Below are 17,729 nucleotides of genomic sequence, written 5' to 3'. Positions count from 1 at the left end.
GTGTGTGAGCACACGAACAAATACAAACAAATCCAAACTCAGCCCTATTGATTTTGCTTAAGGTTGATGAATCCAGGTTTTGGATCATCTAAGTAAAGGGGTCCTAACCCTCATCACTTTTTGGCCCTTTAAACCCTTTTATTCCCTTGGTAAGAACTGTGGATTGGAACAAGAACAGTCAAATTTAAATCAGCAACAGTACCTTTTAAAGAGAAAGAGAGAATGTAAAAAATCTAGCTACCAAATTGAAATGTAGGAATTACCTGCAAATTTTAATTATCCGAGTTACCCATAGACTCCACTGCCATGTGTAACAAAAATCTAGCAAGAATTCCTTAACCATGATTCCAAATCAAGAAAATAAGTTTTTAATTAGAATCCTCCTGAGATGTGAACAAACACTATCTTATTTTCTAGAAAATGGAGATGTTTAATTCATAGAGGGATGATGGGTGAGAAGAAGGGGACAAACACAGTTTAGAACAGATTCTCAGATTTGGACTGTGATGGGAAAAGCTAGCTATATGTGAATCTAAAACATAAGTAACACATATGGCTGAGTAGGAAAAAACAGTCTACAGCTCTTCTGATAGAATCTAGTGATTCTTCAAATACAAACTTCTGGGTAATTTACTAGCAACGTTTCCATCAGATAAAATGTTAAACCTTTTGATTATACAACTTTTAAGGTAATTAGCTTCCTTAGTGGCATTCTAGCCTGAGTCCTCTATTTAGAGACCAAATTTAAACCACAAGTTCAGAATACCTGGAAACAGAGAGGTAGCAAGGGCCACGCATAAATCACCCTGTCTTTAAGAAACCAAATTGAGGGGAAGTACACTTTCCTCTAAGAATCGTTTTCTCTGCCGGATGAAATAACTTATGCTTTGGCCAGTAATAGTCAATGCTTTTGGGTGAGATTATTTTTCTCTTTTAAATACTATTCGGTGGTCTTCGTCCCTAGCAATGGCAGAAAGCCCCACTCAACTCCTTTCCCATGGCCACAGGCGCAGGGTCTGATGGTAAGTGATTCAGAACTGTATAAACAAATGGTTAGGTTGTATTTATATGTTTCCTACCTCAATTCTCTCTTTTTTTTTTTCCTCGTATGTGAGTTATTATAATAAAATCTGGCCTAATACTAAAGCTGAATGTTTTAAATCCATTTTGAACTGCAATTCTCATTTAATACCAATGGCTAGTATTGGTTAAGGTTCTGGAAAACTAAATTTCTTAGTACAGGAATACTCAGTCTTGCCACCCATCTTCCAAACAAATTCAAGTCACTGGCAAGAAACACAATTGTCAAGTGAGGCCCAAAATTTCTCACCATTTCATTAGGAACATTAAATCGCCACAGGAATCTGTTGCCCCAATGATCTTCTCTGGCTCCAGTCCTCTCTCAAAGCCCCGAGCAATATCATTGCTCTGCTATAAACAGAAGATGAAGAAAGATTACAGCTTGGGAGGAAGAACAAAAAAAAAAATCTTCCTCTTTTTCAGCTCAACAAAGCACAATCTAAGTTAATATCACCTGACACCATTCTGTCACCAATTCAGAAATTCTTAGAACTTAAAAAATATGATATTGGGTCAGCCAGTGACACTCATGCTAAGAGACACTATTGCAAGAAGATACGATTGTCCTCCATGGTATTCCTCCAAAAGATTATGAGTGACCCCTAAAATTCTTTAATATCCCTTTCGATATTCTGGAGTCATCATCCGAGAATTCCTCTAATCAACTCTGAATCTCCTTTAAATTCTATTGATACCCTAAGTTTTAGCTTCTGAGATGATAAACAAGTCCATGTTTACCCTAACTAAACTTTTTCATTTTATAAACTTAAAAAAAACCCCAAGTCTCAATCTTTATTTTTTTAGACTTTTAATTCATCTTAACACTAATCAATATTTTTAATACTCCTTTTCACACAATCACTATATGAAAGAACAGAGATAAAGAGGATTCAAAGTGATAGTACAAAGCAGCAGATTCCAGAGATCACCAATACCCATGCACTTGGCTGGGGAAGAGGCCCTGTTCTGTGCCTATATCCTCCTGATGTGGATAAATCATTATCATTAGAGGGCAGAGCCAGAAGGTGATTAAAAAACAAAAACAAAAAACACATTAGTACAGAATGTACTATAATAATTATAAAATGTTCTTTAATGAATTATAACAAATGTACCACACTAAGGCAAGGTATAGGGGGAGAAATAATACACCCTAATGTAAACAATGGACTATAGTTAATACAACAATTATAATATTCTTTCATCAGTTGTAACAAAGGTACCACACTAATGCAAAGTGTTAATATTGGGAGTGGAGGTGTATATGGGACTTCTGCATTTTAAAATGATTTTTCTGTAAGCCTACAACTTCTCTAATTTAAAAAATTAAAAAAAACACCACCACCTATAATTCATTAGATTACTGAAACCTGATCAAAATGCAATCTAGGTAAATAGCAGAGTCTGATCCAGATGTAATGGCACTGATGAGAGCAAAATAGTAAAATTTTATAAAAATCAGGGAAATTTAAAACATTATTATGTCCAATAATACACGCTTATCTAGTGGCAACACAGAAAAAGATTTAGAAAGACAATACCAAATCTCTGATGTCTAATCTTCATAATACAATCTCTTTGATCTGATTTTCACCTTGCTTTGCTCTGAGAGATACAAAGCATTCAGAATCCAGGTGGCCCCCAAAGATACCAGAACCAACACTGAAAAGGAAATTCCATGCATGGATCAAGGGGAGATACTGACTTAAAAACAGAGCCACTTTTGGGGGCGCTTAAGGGGAAGAGGTTCCCAGATGTGCATACAGCTGCTCACAGCTTGAATGCTGGCGCACTGGCAGAGTCGTAAATCATAGCTGGCGGCTGAAAACAGTTTGCCACATAGGGAGGGAAAGGGGAGGGGTGGTGGAAGAAAAATGTTCAAGCTGCTGAAAAGGGGCCAAGGAGAGAAAAATGCTAAAATCATCACACAGGCAGTAATCTTAAATCAGGCATAATGCCGACTAACAAATTTCTTCTGCAGTGATCTAAAGAAACGCAATCCCCTCCTGTACCTTTAAAACATACAATCACCTATCTTCGCAGCTGCCTACCTGACAGCAGCCAGCACTGCTGAGAATACTGCTAGGGGCCCCAGATGAACATTTCAATGTAAGGAAATTGTGGGGGTTGTTTTCAAGGTCAGCAGCATCAGAACCTGGCCTACAAACGAAACTCTCTGCCCTGGCCAGTGGCTCTATGCCTGATTGCTTGGACAGATTTCTCTCTCTCTTTTTAAAAAAAACAACAAAACCCTAGGTTGAAGAAATACAAACTATGTCACAAATAGCTAGTTACTATGTTGTTTTCACTCTTTACTTAGCTAGAAAATGAATCAAATGACAAAAGCCAGAATAAAAAGCATTAAGAAAGGAAGGGAGAGAGGGAAGGAGGGAGGGAGGGAGGGAAGAAAGGAAGGAAGAAGGGAAGGAGGGATGGAGGGAAGGAAGAAAGGAGGGATGAAGGTAGAAAAAAAAAGAACCAATTCCCACTCCTTAGAGAAGGGAAAGCCTTCTCAAATAATTTATCAATGCACTATATCATAATGATATACAGACTTTACCAGAATAGGGCAATTTAAAGAATAAGACTGTAAAAAATAATCAGAAAAACAAATAAACAGGCACAAACCCAGAGTCCACTTTACTTGAAGCCTCCAATCTTTCACTCACATTTCAATTATTTTTGGAAAGCTGGGTTCCCATTTACTCTCCAATGGAGACCAAGAACCATTTTTTTAAGCCTTTAATAAAGGTGCTTCTAAGCAATCCAACAGGAAAACATGTTTTTACACAAATTGAAAATATAAGTGCAAAGGTCAAACTTGCCCTTTACTACAAAAGGAAATTGGTGAATAGATGTAATTAAAAGGCATCTATGCTATTTTTTCCCTTTTTAATGCAATTTTATTGAGATATATTCACACACCACACAATCCATCCAAAGTATACAAGCAATGGCTCACAGTATTATCACATTGTTGTGTATTCACCACCACAATCAATTTTTGAACATTGCTATTATCTTGCAAGTACTGTGGTGAAATTAGAAATATATGAAATGTACACATACTTCATTTAGAAAAAAAAAGAATCAAATGTCTTTTGTGTTGTTTTTTTTTTCCCCACCCCCTCAAAGGAATTCCCAAAGCTAAAAAGTTGTCTTCTTTCAAAATGTATCTCTAAACAGTGGTTCTCCATCCTGGCTGCATGGAAATATTGATGTAGATTGAACCCAGAGAAATCCCAATTTAACTGGTCTGAGGTGCATCTTGGGCACTGGAGATTTTTTAAAGCCTCCCCAGGTGATGCTAAAGTGCAGCCAAGGTTGAGAACTAATGCTCTAGAAAGATGAGTATCCAAGTAGAATGAAGATAAATAGGGATGCCTGTGGCAGTGATGCCAGAAGATTCTGAAGTGGACTTATGCTTTTATTTTATTAAACTTTAAGCGTATGATACATTCTTCACCACAAAAGCCTTCCCAACCTTGAAATAAATGAAAAGGGTGGAAGCTGGCTGGTGTGTGTGTGTGTGTGTGTGTGTGTTGTGTGTGTGTGTGTGTGTGTGTGTGTGTGTGCGCCCAGATGGAAAAGATACAAATTTACAAAGAGAGATGCAATAACAATGCTTATGCTAATTACATGAGCTAAAGATCAGAAGGATTAAAGCAACTGAATCAAACCAAAATTTCATAAACACACACTTCCCAAATGAAACAATATATTCAAAAGGAATATGAACATTTCTTATTCAGAGTATGTAAAACAGGATCAAGAGAGAATATATGTATGATTTATCTGTAAACCTATAACTGCTCTAATAGAAAAATAGACCAGTAGTCTCCTTTAAAAAAAAAAAAAAAACAAAAAAAAACAACAACAAAGGGTTGAAAATAAGTGGTACCTTTCAAACAAAAGCAAAAATGAAGACGTGATAAAACATTTCAAAGCCCCTTTCCATCCTTAAAAATTTTACCAAAGACTCTGCCTCTCTAAGACAACTAAGTCTTCTATTTGTGGAGAAGGCAGAGAGAGTGATTTGATGTTTCACAGAGATTTAATTTTGCCACCTCAAGACAACTCAGTGGGCATAAATTACATATTTCCCTCAGCCAGGAGGGAACATTGTAGTTAAGCAACTTACCTCCCTGGAAACTCTTTTGTTCAACAATTTACCTTGTAGGGCTTTAGAGAAAAGAAAAAACAAAATAAGCCTTTTTTCCCCCAGAATAGTTTTTTCTTGGGGGATAGGGAAAAAGAAGCTTACCTCTCTCTTTTTTTTGGATTTGATATCATCAGCACTGTTTGAGAAATTGGATTTCCTTTTGTTACTTTCTGACTTCTCCCTGGGTTTGTTATTTTCACCCTCCTTCATTTTCTTATACTTTTTCATAAACTCAGAAATTAGCTCAGGGCAATCCAGGTTCTTCTCAGGTTCCCAAGTGTTGTGCTCCCTGGACAAGGTAAAAAACCCCAAAGCTTTATTTTAAAGACAAGAAGCTATGTAGAAGAAAAACAAAGAAACCCTATGCTTAATGGGATAACAAATGTGATCCTAGGAATACTATCCAAGAAAAATGAAAACATATGTCCACACAGACTTGTACACAATTGGTTATGGCAGCATTATTCATAACAGCCAAAAAGAGAAAACAATTCAAGTATTCATCAGGTAAACAAAATGTGGTATATCCATACAATGGAATACTACTCACCAATAAAAAGAAATGAAATACTGATATAGGCTACAACATGAATGGAACCTCAGAAATATTATGCTAAGTTAATATTAAACTTAGCATGTTAAACCAGACACAAAAGATTACATATTGTATGATTCCATTTAAACGAAATGTTAGCCAGGATTAACTACAAAAGAGCTCAAGGGAATTTTGGGGGTGGGTGGGTATGGAAATATTCTAAACCTGGATTGAAGCTGTATGCACCCCAGAAAAACATGTCTTTAAACGTAATCCATTCCTGTGAGTGTAAACCCTTTGTAAGTAGGACATTTTGACCAGGCTCAGTTAAGGTGTGACTCATCTCATTCAGGATGGGTTTTAATTCTATTAGTAGAGTCCTTTACAAACAGAATGAATACAGAGAAAGAGAAAGAGGGAGAGGGAGAGGGAGAGGGAGAGATGGGGAGAGAGAGAGAAAGCCACAGAAGCAAGAAGCTGAAAGCAACAAAACCTGGAAGAGAAGGGAGAGACAGACACCACCATGTGCCTAGCGACATGGCAGAGGAACCAAAGATCGCAGACAGCCAGCCTTCAGGAAGAAACCATCACCTTGATAATGCCTTGATTTGAAAACTTCCATGGCCTCAAAACTTGAAGCTAATAAATTCCCATGTTTAAGCCAACCCATTTCATGGTACCTGCTTTGAGCAGCTTAGGAAACCAAAACAGTGGTGACAGTTATACAATTCTATAAACTTACTAAAATATGCAAATTCAGAGGCAGAAAGTAGATTACAGGGTACCAGGGGTAGGGGGTGGGGGAATGGCGGGTTATTGCTTAATAGGTTTCTGTTGGGGGTAATGGAAAAGTTTTGATAATGAATGGTGGTGACAGTAGCACATTGTGAATGTAATTGATACCACTGAATTGTGTATTTCAAAGTGTTTAAAATGGAAAATTTTTGTTGTATACAAGTTACTACAATAAAAATGAAAGAAAGAAGAAAGAAAGAGAAAGAAAGAACCAACCTACCCATGAAACCATATAAAACAGAGTGGGGTGAACCCTAATGTAAATTTGGACTTTAGTTAATAATATAATTCTAATAATACTGCTTCATCAATTTTAACAAATTTACCACACTAATACAAAACATTAATAGAGAAAGCTTTGCAGGAGAGGGGTGGGGGTGCGCATTACAGGAACTCGGTACTTTTTCTGTAAACTTACAACTGCTGTAAAAAATAAAAGTCTATTAAAAAGAAAAAAGTCTAATATTAAAAATCTTTAGGTGATATTTTAACTCCTATATCATAATGCTATAGGTTTAGCTAACTCATTGGTTCTCATTTCTAGAGTAAGTTGTGATACCTCGTCTTTAAAAATACAGAGGGCGTTTTCTGATTGTTGCAGTGACTGGAGGCACTGGGCGGAAGGGGGGGGGTGTGTGCACCCACGTTTAGAGCCCTGCAGTAGAGATTCTAAGCATCCTACAATGCATGAATTGTCCCATCTAAAATGTCAACAGTGCTCCAGATGAGAAACCCTGATTCATGTAATGAAATAACCTTCAGGATGTTCCAAGGCTCATGCCTCACACCTTTATCCAAAGGTATTGTCAAAACAAATACATTTAGGTCCTACACTTTCAGGCTTTGATGTTCAATACTGCAACCACTAGCCACATATGGCAATTAAGCACTTGTAATGTGGATAGTCTGCGTTAGATATGCTATAAAATGTAAAAATACACCAGATTTTGAAGACTTAGCAAGAAAAAGCCAACTAAAATATCTCATTAATAATTTTTATGTTGATTAATGTTGAAATATTTTTACATATTGGGCTAAATAAAATATATTATCAAAATTTATTCCACCTTTCTTTAATCTGGCCACTAGAGAATTTAAAATTACATATACAGCTTGCATTACTTCCTGCTGGAAAGCATTGTTCTAAGGATCTTAAACTAAACAAGTTCCTGTCAGTCATTTGGGTTCTTAGAAATCCATTCTTTATTATGCACCCTGGGAATATAATTCATCAGAAATTGAGGCAGAATACTAATGATTATATAGCCTCAGGTTATTTCACCTTCAAGCTATCTCTTTTATGCTTCAGTAAGTGCCTAGTCCTATTTATTCCAAAGGAGAGAATAATCTACTTCAGCATAAAGCCAGTTACTGCCTAACAAAGTTCCTAGTCAACAATTCAGTATTATTCTTAAAGCTCTTGACTTAAAAGGAGGGTTTTTAAGGTCTTTAAAAAATTTAAAAAAAAAAAAAAAAAAAAAAAAAAAAAAAAAAAAAAAATTTTTTTTTTAAATCAGATAGGATTGAATGATAAAGGGAAAATTAAATAAATGGATAGCTTAGGCAAATATATTAAAATATTAATAGTAGAAACTAGGTGGTGTGTATCTGAGTGTTCACCGCAAATTTCTTTTGCCTTGGATGTATATTTGAAATTTTTCAAAATAAAATGCTGGGGAAAAAATGTGACCTCAGATCTAAGTCTCTCCTTAAGATGGGTGATTTGTCCTGTGACACTTCTGAGATTCAAGGATCAGTTTGTAGAGTTATGGTCATCTAGGAGAATGACTTTTTTTTTTTGCTTAAAGTTATATATTTTAGCTTAGTTGTATCCAAAAGAACAGTAACAATAACAGTTTATATTTACACCGAGCTTATCAAATGTCATCCCTGTATATCCACCCAACAACCCTTTGAAGGTACTATTTCTTATCCCTGTTGTCTAGAGGAGGAGAAAAGACTGAGTAACTTAGCTAAGGTCACCCAGCTACCATAAGTAGTGGAGCAAGAATCTGGACCCAGGCAATCTGGCTCCTGAGTCTGTGCTCCTGATCAATTCATTATACTTCCTTTCAAAAGCACTATCAATAGAACATCAGCTCCATGAGGGTGGAGACTGTTTATTGCTGTATCTGTGACTACTTAGAAAAGGCATGAAAGAGGGGGAAAGAAAAGACAAAGAAGGTGGTTGTTCATGGGGGAAGTAAGTCAAAGAAGTCTACCTCTGCAGAGCCCTAAAGCCTGAGAGGACACTTACTCAGAAAAGCCTTTCCACTTCAGTAGATACTCCACTTGCCCCTTAACCACGCGCCTATCTAGCACCTTCTCCACGACATACTCCTCCTCATCTTCTGAAGATGAACTGTCAGCTGTCCGCTTGGTTTTCTTTCCCATGTCGCACAGTGTTTCACCTGAAGGACTAAGGCCACCAGGTTCCTGAAATGGTAAAGACAAAATGATTAGAATTTATGTGAGGAGTTAAAGCTTTCTGCCTCTTGTTGATGGGATGTAGGCGGCATAACAGAAAGTTGCCATGTGGCCTTCTCTCCGGAACTTTCCCTTTAGCTAAAGAGGCCCAAATTATTAGATGCCACAATTGTCTAACTCCTGTAATTTCAGATTCTAAAAGACAAGTAGTGTGATATGTTATTCCTGGCTATTTCTGTAACTGTTTACAAACCAAGAACTCAAAGAGAAATGAGGAAAACCTTCAGTTAAAAGAAACCATGATATAATTATAATCTTTTCCCTTCAAGGTGCATGAGGCTCTTTATAAAAATGAAAAAAGAAAAGCCACCCAATGTAACTTTTTGTACTTTGAACATCTTGACCAGTTTCTTAGCAGCACAAAAAAAGGCCTGCTCAGGCATCTTTCACCACATTTTCTGTGACTCGGTACATTTCCCTTAAACAAATTGAGCTTGTCCCTTCAGAGCATTCATCAGCTCACAAAGGCAAGGCTGACATCTCAAACACACTAATCCCCCTTTAGCAAGCTCATTTGGGGGTGGGGGAGAAGGCAGAGAGTAGAAAAAGATTTTAGTCCTTAGATTCAAAATTCACCACTGGATTGTTCAGTAATTCCCAAGGTTCAACTAACCCAAAGAGTTAAGAAGGTACCTCTCCTCTTCTCAACTGAAATTGACTTTGGGCCAGAGGAAGAGGAGGAAAAAGAAGTCTGGCTCCAGACTCAGCATCAATACGAAGCCTCAAAACACAGAGGAACCATTCATAGGCCCAAGGAAAGCTGAAGCAAGGCTACACAAATGGAAATTGAGTTAAGCTCAGAAATACGCACACCGGGGGGTACTCAACAGAGAATCTAGTTTTTAATTCCCACGTTGTTGTTGCCATAATCATTTTAAAGAATTCTTCCTTAACCATATTAAATGGTGCCTACAGTCTGGATCATAGAGTAACAAGAACTGTTTTCTTAGGTGAATCCATTTTTACTTTGCTGTCATCTTTAAAGATATTTTTCAGCACTCCCTAATATCTCCATCCTGACCAGAAGACTACTCTCAGGAATAGGGGGGATAACTACCAATTTCAAAATTATGTTCAAGTCAAGCTACATTTGTCAATTTACTTCAAATGAGCAAAATTTAAGGCAGTACCCCAAGGATATATAGTTGGGAACCGCATCTCCAAAACTTAATAGCAATAGGTTTGCCCACCCAAAAAACTGCGTGGACCCTTTATTGTCCTGTAATAAAATGAAGTTTTCGTTAAAATACTTTATTTGGAAGAGAAAATATGGAAAGAATATAGGTAGGGGGTTTTTCAATAATTTTTTTCCCTGGATTTAGAAGAGAGCCCTAAGCTTCAAGAAAATGTATCCAATTTTGTTTATTTGAAATAAAAACGGCCTCAGACCTCAACAGACAGGAAATGTCATATTCCAAGGAGTACCCCACCCCCACCCCCACTCACCTTGGAATTTCCGGGAGCTGAGCAGTATAGGTCAGAGCGCTGGGGTTAAAACCAGCCCCGTGTTAGATGCATGCAATCAAGCATTGTGGCTATGGCCTCCCTTGCCTCACCAGGAAAAACAAGGATATACATGTGTTCTTCAGTTTGAGGGAGGAAAAAGGAAAATCTCCCTTTATACCTTCATGCAGAAGAAGAGCCCCAAAGGTAGATGAATGGGGGTTCCCTCCCTTACCTACCGGATTGCCCCAGTTCTTTCTTTCCCTCCGGGCTAACAGGAGGGGCCTCCCTTCCCAGGTTTGGGGCTTGGCGGGCTGGAAGCTACCCCGCCCCCACCCAGCTGCCAGGGCGCCACTGCGCAGCTGTCCCAGTCCGTTGCCATGGCTACTGGCAGCCTTACTAGACAAGGGAGGGGGGGCAGAGGCAAACGGAAAAGTTAAAAGGCTTAACTTTCCTTTTCAGTGAAGAAGGGGTGGAGAAGGTACCTCCCTTGGCCTCAAGGCTAAGGCATTCCATACTCAAGGGAATTGCTTCTTGGGTTTTAAATCCAAAACTTGTGCCTATTTCTCAAAGAGCACAGGAATTAATCAATAGCTTTTTAATATAATCTAACAGGATTACAGCTCAACTGGCAGGGGGAGGGGAAAAGCTAGGTCCTTCTACAACAGGATCTGTATACCAGCCCCCAGTCCAGCCCAATAGAAGCACTTTAGACAAGGCCTTTGTACCATCTGTCGCTGAACAGTTAATTAAAATTGCTGGGGCGGGGTACAGGAAAAGGGGGAGAGGGGAAGTATCTCAAAAGATACTACACGACTTTCCTTCTTTGGGGAGTTACTAGATACAGATAGAGAATCCAGAGACTCAAAGTACTACCAAAACACATTTTCAACAGAATTTAAAGGCAGAAAACATTTTAAACCCCTTAAGTAGTTTATAAAAAAAAAGGGGAGAGGGAACAGTCTGGCAACAATCTTTACTATTAGATTTAAGACTACTTCTCATTAGCTGTTACTGTAATATTATCAAATTAATGGATTTAAGAATAACTATTACCCACTTAATACATTAATATATAATACAATAATCCCTATAACAATAGTCCCTAATACTAGAGAAAAGGAGAACTGAGATAAAAGAAAGAAATAACTTACAGACTTGACAATCCATAAATTTTTCTTCTCCTGGCTCTAAAGAACATTTCAGGGGGGCTCCAAAACCAAGCTCTGTTTCAGATACAGATGGGTCTTTAGAGCCAGAAGTTGCTGCCATAGGAGGAGAGTAAGTAAAAGGGAACATCAAAAGCAAAGAATCCAACTGAGGAGAAAGCAGGCAATGGTGATTATTTTGGCTGACAAGCAAAAGATACTACAGGATATAAGAGCAAAGTAAAAAAAAAATTCAATTGTAGAGTGATTTCCTCAAATTTGAATGGAGCCACCAGAAAATCTAAGCGAAAACTGCCTTTTTGGTCTCTCTTACTAACTTTTTGTATTTAAGAAATATGAAAATAATGCCAAAGGAATTAGATTCGGGTTCTGAGTCTGTGATGAACTTGCCATGTATGATCTTGCGTAAAAAAAAATTTAGATCTAACCCCACATCACTAAAATGCGCCAAATAAATCTCTATTGCCTACCTCCTAGGGAAAGAGTGAGTTTATGTTGAAACCAAAGAGCTGCTAAGTTCCCCAAAGAGAAGCTTTTGTAAAAAAAAAATGGAAGGGCTGAACATAACAGCAGCAGGAAATACATGACCTTCCAAATTCCTGAACTGTTAAACGAAATCACATTTTATAGGGTAAAGTAAGTCCTGCAGCTCAACATGTTAGTAGATAGCAGGAAAGGATGAACAGTGTCTTTGTTAACTAGCACCAGAAAATTAATAAACCTTCAGAGAACAGGGCAGGTATGCTTTCTCAAAGGTAAAATACTCATTCTTACTCCTAAAGTTCAGAAAATCATTGGAGATTGCTGAATAAAAAGACTTATTAATAGCAATTCTATGAAGGGATAAAGGACAGGAAAGAATGACGGCAACGCTAAATTTTAGTGAAATCTTTCAGAAAAAGAGAAGTGAATTCAGCAAGGAAAGGGAAAAAAATATTTTGGTGTCCACCCTGCCTCCTAAAACATCAGGAAATATATCAATTCCCTCCCTCCTACCGTTAAAAACTGCTTTAAGGGCACATGAGCTGAGGTCCCTTCCTTTTTTTGGAAATGGGTTTTTTAACAGCTGACAAATCAAATTGGGCCTGATGCCAGGAGTCAGAGTCCAACCATAATATTCTGTAAAGAATGGCATGCAATTGTCTTGTAAATCTCCTGGACAGTCTCAGATCAGAAATTGGCAAGGATGACGACATAGTTCTGATGGAATGTGTCTCATCTTAACCTTGAAGGTACAGATCTGCTCAGGAGCAGCAGTAAGAAATGAGAAATGCACTCCGACATCGGAGGGGACATAATTCTCTTTTAGACAGTGCGACCCAGTGTATTAGGGTCAAATGAAACACAAAGCCAGACGGACAATTTAAGGGCTAGAGCCTGGACCAGATAAAGCATCAAGACTGGTGGTTCATGCTGAGCTTGGGCAGAGGGAGTGTTCCAGTATGAGAAATGAGACATGACTGGCAAAATGATGGAGTGATTAAAGTAGAATCCTGATACCATGACGGAAGGAAGAGAGGACGAACCTCTGAGCAGTCAGCCTCTGAGCGCAACCTTATCCTTGTGGAAATCTCCATGGGAAGGGGTGAACAGCTTCTCAAGTTTCTAGAGAGCCTTTCAGGCGTAACAGCTCTCAGCCCTCTCTTGAATACAGACAGGAACTTTCTGGTAAAGGCATCAATAACTACAGATTCTGGCAACTAAAACCCATAAGGATACGAGAAACCAGCAGGCCCACCAAGCCTTCATATCAACAATGCAAGGCAATTTCGCCTTATAGGCCTTCGAATGCTGGGAAAAGGCACCTAAACCAGGAATCTGGTGAGAAGTAAACCTTGAAAAAACATCAAAGGGCTTTGTGGTCGGGCACAGTCAGAACCCACATTCCAAGCCGCTGACAGGAGACTTCTTTTAACAGATGAATCTTAAAAAAAAAAAAAAAGCAAGAGGTGAGGAGGTGAAGCAGAAAGAGAACGGGGAAAAAACATTCCATACATAAGGATAAAAGAAAAAAGTTTAAAAACTGTCAGTCCCAGCAATTACAGAAAAAGAGGACATTACAGAAAGCTGGGGAGATCCAGAACAACAGCCGTAATGGTTTAGTCTCTGCATTAACCATTCAATCCTGGAATCACACAACTACCTATGCAGGGCCTCTGGTGTCTGCTCTGTCCCGCTCAGGCTCCCTATTCCAGTTCCTTCAGTCACTACTTTTCAGTGGCAGCCACCTTGGTGGCTTTTCTTAGATCTTGGTGTAGTACCTTTCATTTTCATCACCACTTAGGAGCAATAGCGTATATAACATAATGCTAAATCTTTCTCCAAAGTTTTCTTTTATTGTTCAAAAAGGAATGAACACCGATTCCCTCACTGAATTACCTATTAAACTATTTGGAGGTGGCAGATCAAATGCCAAATTGCATAAACAGTGAGCTCTCTCTCTTCATTTCAGTTTCAATATAAATTCTCTAAGCCCACCAAGAAGACAAAATCCTCCCGAAAGAAAGCCAGGGCTAAAGAGCAAGGAAGGGAGAGGCCATATGCAAAGCTCACGACCACATGGGTTAAGTATGCCACTGATGGGTGACTTGATTTGGCCCAGGGTTGAGAAATTCCCATTGCTTCCCTAAGATCCCCCGGGAAAGAGAAGTGGCTTTGGTGAAGATTAAATTGTCAGCTACCACACTGTCTTCAAAGCATTCTTTAGATAGCCTAGTGGCAGCAAATAAACCCCATGAAAACACCAAATTTACAGAACGATTTTAATCTGCTCTATGTCTGTTCTTTGCTCTTTATGGATCTTGAAGTACCAATGGTTTTAGGTATGTAACACATACAGCATAAAACTAAAATACCCTCTATAAAGATGTTTTCTTCCACCGAATTTATGATTTCCAAAGTATTAGCCATGTGGCATTTTAACAAAAACACAGTATAAAGATGCACATTACAGCTGTCCTGGCTGTCTCAGGTTTTGTTAAATGGGCTGATAACTATCACTCCACCTCCACCAAAAGCCCATGAGCGCCCAATTCAAGAGGAGTTAAAAGCTTTTTAAATGTCTATTTAAGAGACTGGATTAAGAAAGAGTTGAGGAGGAAGATTAACTGTGGTCGTTAACACCCCTATCATTAACAAGCCACATATAGACAACACAAACTTTATTAATAGAGAGGAGTGTCAGGAGAGGAAATGCTCTCCCTTTGGCTACCACAGCTCCAGCTTGTGATTCTTTAAAAATCAGGACAAGGCACTGCTTCAACCACAGTCATAGTATTATTCTCAGGCAAAGTATCTTGTTTGTTGATTATCCAGTGAGCATGGGAGTAAAGGGCCTTTTATTCTTGTTTAAAACATATACCTTATAAATGGAGATAAAGGCTGCCTTGTAAATTTCACTTGACTGTACCATCTATCCTCCAAGTTCTGTCCACCATTAAAAAAAATAAATGAATGTGGACTATAGGATTTCAAGTCTCAGACAGGTAAACAGGTATACTTAGTAGTAACACATAAATTCTTGATATCTCATTACCAGGTCACAATCCCACAAAATAATCTTACACGAAATTTTTTATTAAAACCTACTGACTTCTCTTAAGCGTTAGTGTTCAAATTTACTGAGCGTACACCTAAACCCACCACTGGGCAAGAGGTTAGATATCCAAATGTTCAAGATTTATGAGAAAGTAGAACTTGACACCACTATGGGAAAATGTCTTCCAGGTGGTGCTTTCCAACAACTTTACTCTTGGAAAGTACTGAACCCATCTCAAGGCACTGGACAGCAATCTCATGCAGGTGTTAATCTCACACCCACTCCTCTCCTAAATGTGATGAAGAATGAACCAGGAGACCCTGTCCCTGTCATCTCTCACAAAGAATCTGGTGATTTCATCATAAATCTTAAGAAAAAATATTTGAGTAGATTACCATGAATCTTAGATTTATGCCTGATCCTACTCTTGGAAACTATGTTCACAAAATATGGAAGGGCTAAAAAAGAACTGAATAAATAAAACAAAATAATGGTTATAAAGCATATCTCAAACATCAGCCATAAAATTAAGACTTAGTCCTCACCCTGGTATCATCCAGCTTGCACAGATTTGGGACATAGGCAGCTTAAGGGTTGGTTACAAAGGCCCCTTCAGATAATTTCAACAACTCTTCTATTTTAAGGAAGAGCCTATACTAAACCAGACAATTTAGGTTCTCTCATAGTCTTAACTTAGCAAAGACATTCAAGAGACCTAAAAATTAATTTGCATAATGTTAAACTAAAACCTCTAAAATAACTCTAATTTTAATGTTGAAGATACTAGGCTCATAACACTTCAGGGAGTAAAAGAGAAATGTTCCTTCAACAAATGGCATAATTTTGTGCTTTACCATTACCTGGCTGTATTTGCAACATGAATTATATTGAAGTCATGGCCTACCATTTAGATAAATAAAATCAAGCCAGTATTGAACTTTTCCTCCACACCATCCAAGGGTACCCTTGGCAGCTCCGTGGCTATCTATTATGATCCTGACCAATTCCTCTCTGCAGCAATTTAAAAGCTGTAAAAAAATAATAATGGGTGATGACAGGAGAAACAAACCCACAACAGAAGTTATTGAACCTTGCAGGTCTTTGCAAGTGTCTCTATTGACATTTAAGTGTGAGTTACTATGGCACAATATCATAAAAGTGTGCTCTACACTTCAGATATATTGATAGTTAAATGCAAAGAAAGGCCACCACCACCAGATAAATGGTTTAAAGGGATGGCCAATTTCAGACCACCCAGCTCTTCAACTGAGTGTTTTGACATGTTACTTAGCCAAGTAAGATTTTTCTTTCCTTTTGTTCAAGTTCCAACTACATTCCCAATTCAAACCCTATGCCAAAGGAATGATTAATAAATAGTAATCCTGATCCTTGCTCTAAAATTGTTCAGTTGGTTATGGAATATTTACTGATGGCCTAATAAGTGCCAAGCACTTCATGGGCACCATGAGTCTAGTCTAGTCTTCAGCTTAAAAGCTTACAATTTTAAAAGTTTCTCCTTCCTTCAATCATTGCTGGTTAGCACCTTCTCCCAAAGTTATGAAAAAGAGACAAAAAGGACAACTTGTTAAGAGTGGAAAGATCAGAATCAGGTAAGAGGAGATGTGGGTCCCATCCCAACCAGATCCCTGAAAGGGCAAAGTGGACAGAGTTCACTTAATCTGGGCATTAGTTATTTGCCCTACTTATTTCTGGTCTGTTGTGGAAAAGGAACAAGAGAACACTTTGAAAACTATAAAGGAAATAGAAGGAAAACTGTCTGATAGAGGAAGTTAAAAAAAACAATTAATGCTTTGATAAGTGTTCCCACTTCTTGTATTTTCTGGACGAGTTTGACTAGAACTGATATTTCTTCCTTGAAAGTTTGGTAAAATTCACCAGTGAAGCCATCTGGGCCTGGAGTTTTCTTTGTAGGGCGAGTTTTTAAACTACAAATTCCACTTCCTTAATAGATACAGGGCAGGACGTTTCATTATTTCTTCTTAAATGAGCTTTGGTAAGTTAAGTCTTTTAAGAAAAAGTGAGTCATTTCATTTGAGACACTGGATTTATTGGCATAGTTGTTCATAATATTTATTACCTTTTTCATGTCTGTAAAATCAGCAGCGATGTCCCCTCTTACTCCTGATGTAATCTGCATCTTTTTTTCCTTAATCAGACTTGCTCAGTATATCAATTTAATCAATCTTCTGAAACAATCAACTTTGTGTCACTGATTTTCTCTATTGTTTGTTTTATATTTCCTTAATTACTTTTACCTTTATCATTTCCTTTCTACTCCTCACTTTGGATTTAATTTGCCCTTCTGTTTCTTAAACTTAGGTCATTGACTTTAGACCTTTCTGCTTTTTTAATTGAAGTATAATGCTATAAATTTCCCTCTAAACACCACATTAGCTGCATCCCACAAATGTTGATGTCCTGGTCTCATTTTCATTCAGTCCAAAATATTTTCCAATTTTCTTTGTAATTTCTTCTTTAGTGTATGGGTTACTCAGAAGT

At 37.9% G+C, this 17,729-nt stretch overlaps 1 protein-coding gene across 6 annotated transcripts in view; it reads right to left on the bottom strand.

The window, feature by feature from the left end:
• CBX5 (chromobox 5) overlaps positions 1-17,729 on the bottom strand; it is a 34,663-nt gene that overhangs the window by 8,772 nt on the left and 8,162 nt on the right. The window contains exons 1-4 of one of the 6 annotated variants that reach the window (XM_037846361.1): positions 11,657-11,951; positions 8,830-9,008; positions 5,345-5,531; positions 1,331-1,431 (exon numbers count right to left, since the gene is read on the bottom strand). In XM_037846361.1, the coding sequence (XP_037702289.1) occupies positions 1,331-1,431; positions 5,345-5,531; positions 8,830-8,966 (425 nt within the window). In that variant the 5' untranslated portion in view covers positions 8,967-9,008; positions 11,657-11,951. The other 5 variants (XM_037846360.1, XM_037846358.1, XM_037846356.1 and 2 more) reach the window with 5 other exon arrangements.

This window comes from Choloepus didactylus, chromosome 8 (genome assembly GCF_015220235.1).
Source record: "Choloepus didactylus isolate mChoDid1 chromosome 8, mChoDid1.pri, whole genome shotgun sequence".
In the NCBI taxonomy this organism is placed as follows: Eukaryota; Metazoa; Chordata; class Mammalia; order Pilosa; family Megalonychidae; genus Choloepus; species Choloepus didactylus.
Note: the sequence above shows the minus strand (reverse complement) of the source record. Positions and strands in the feature narration are given on the sequence as shown.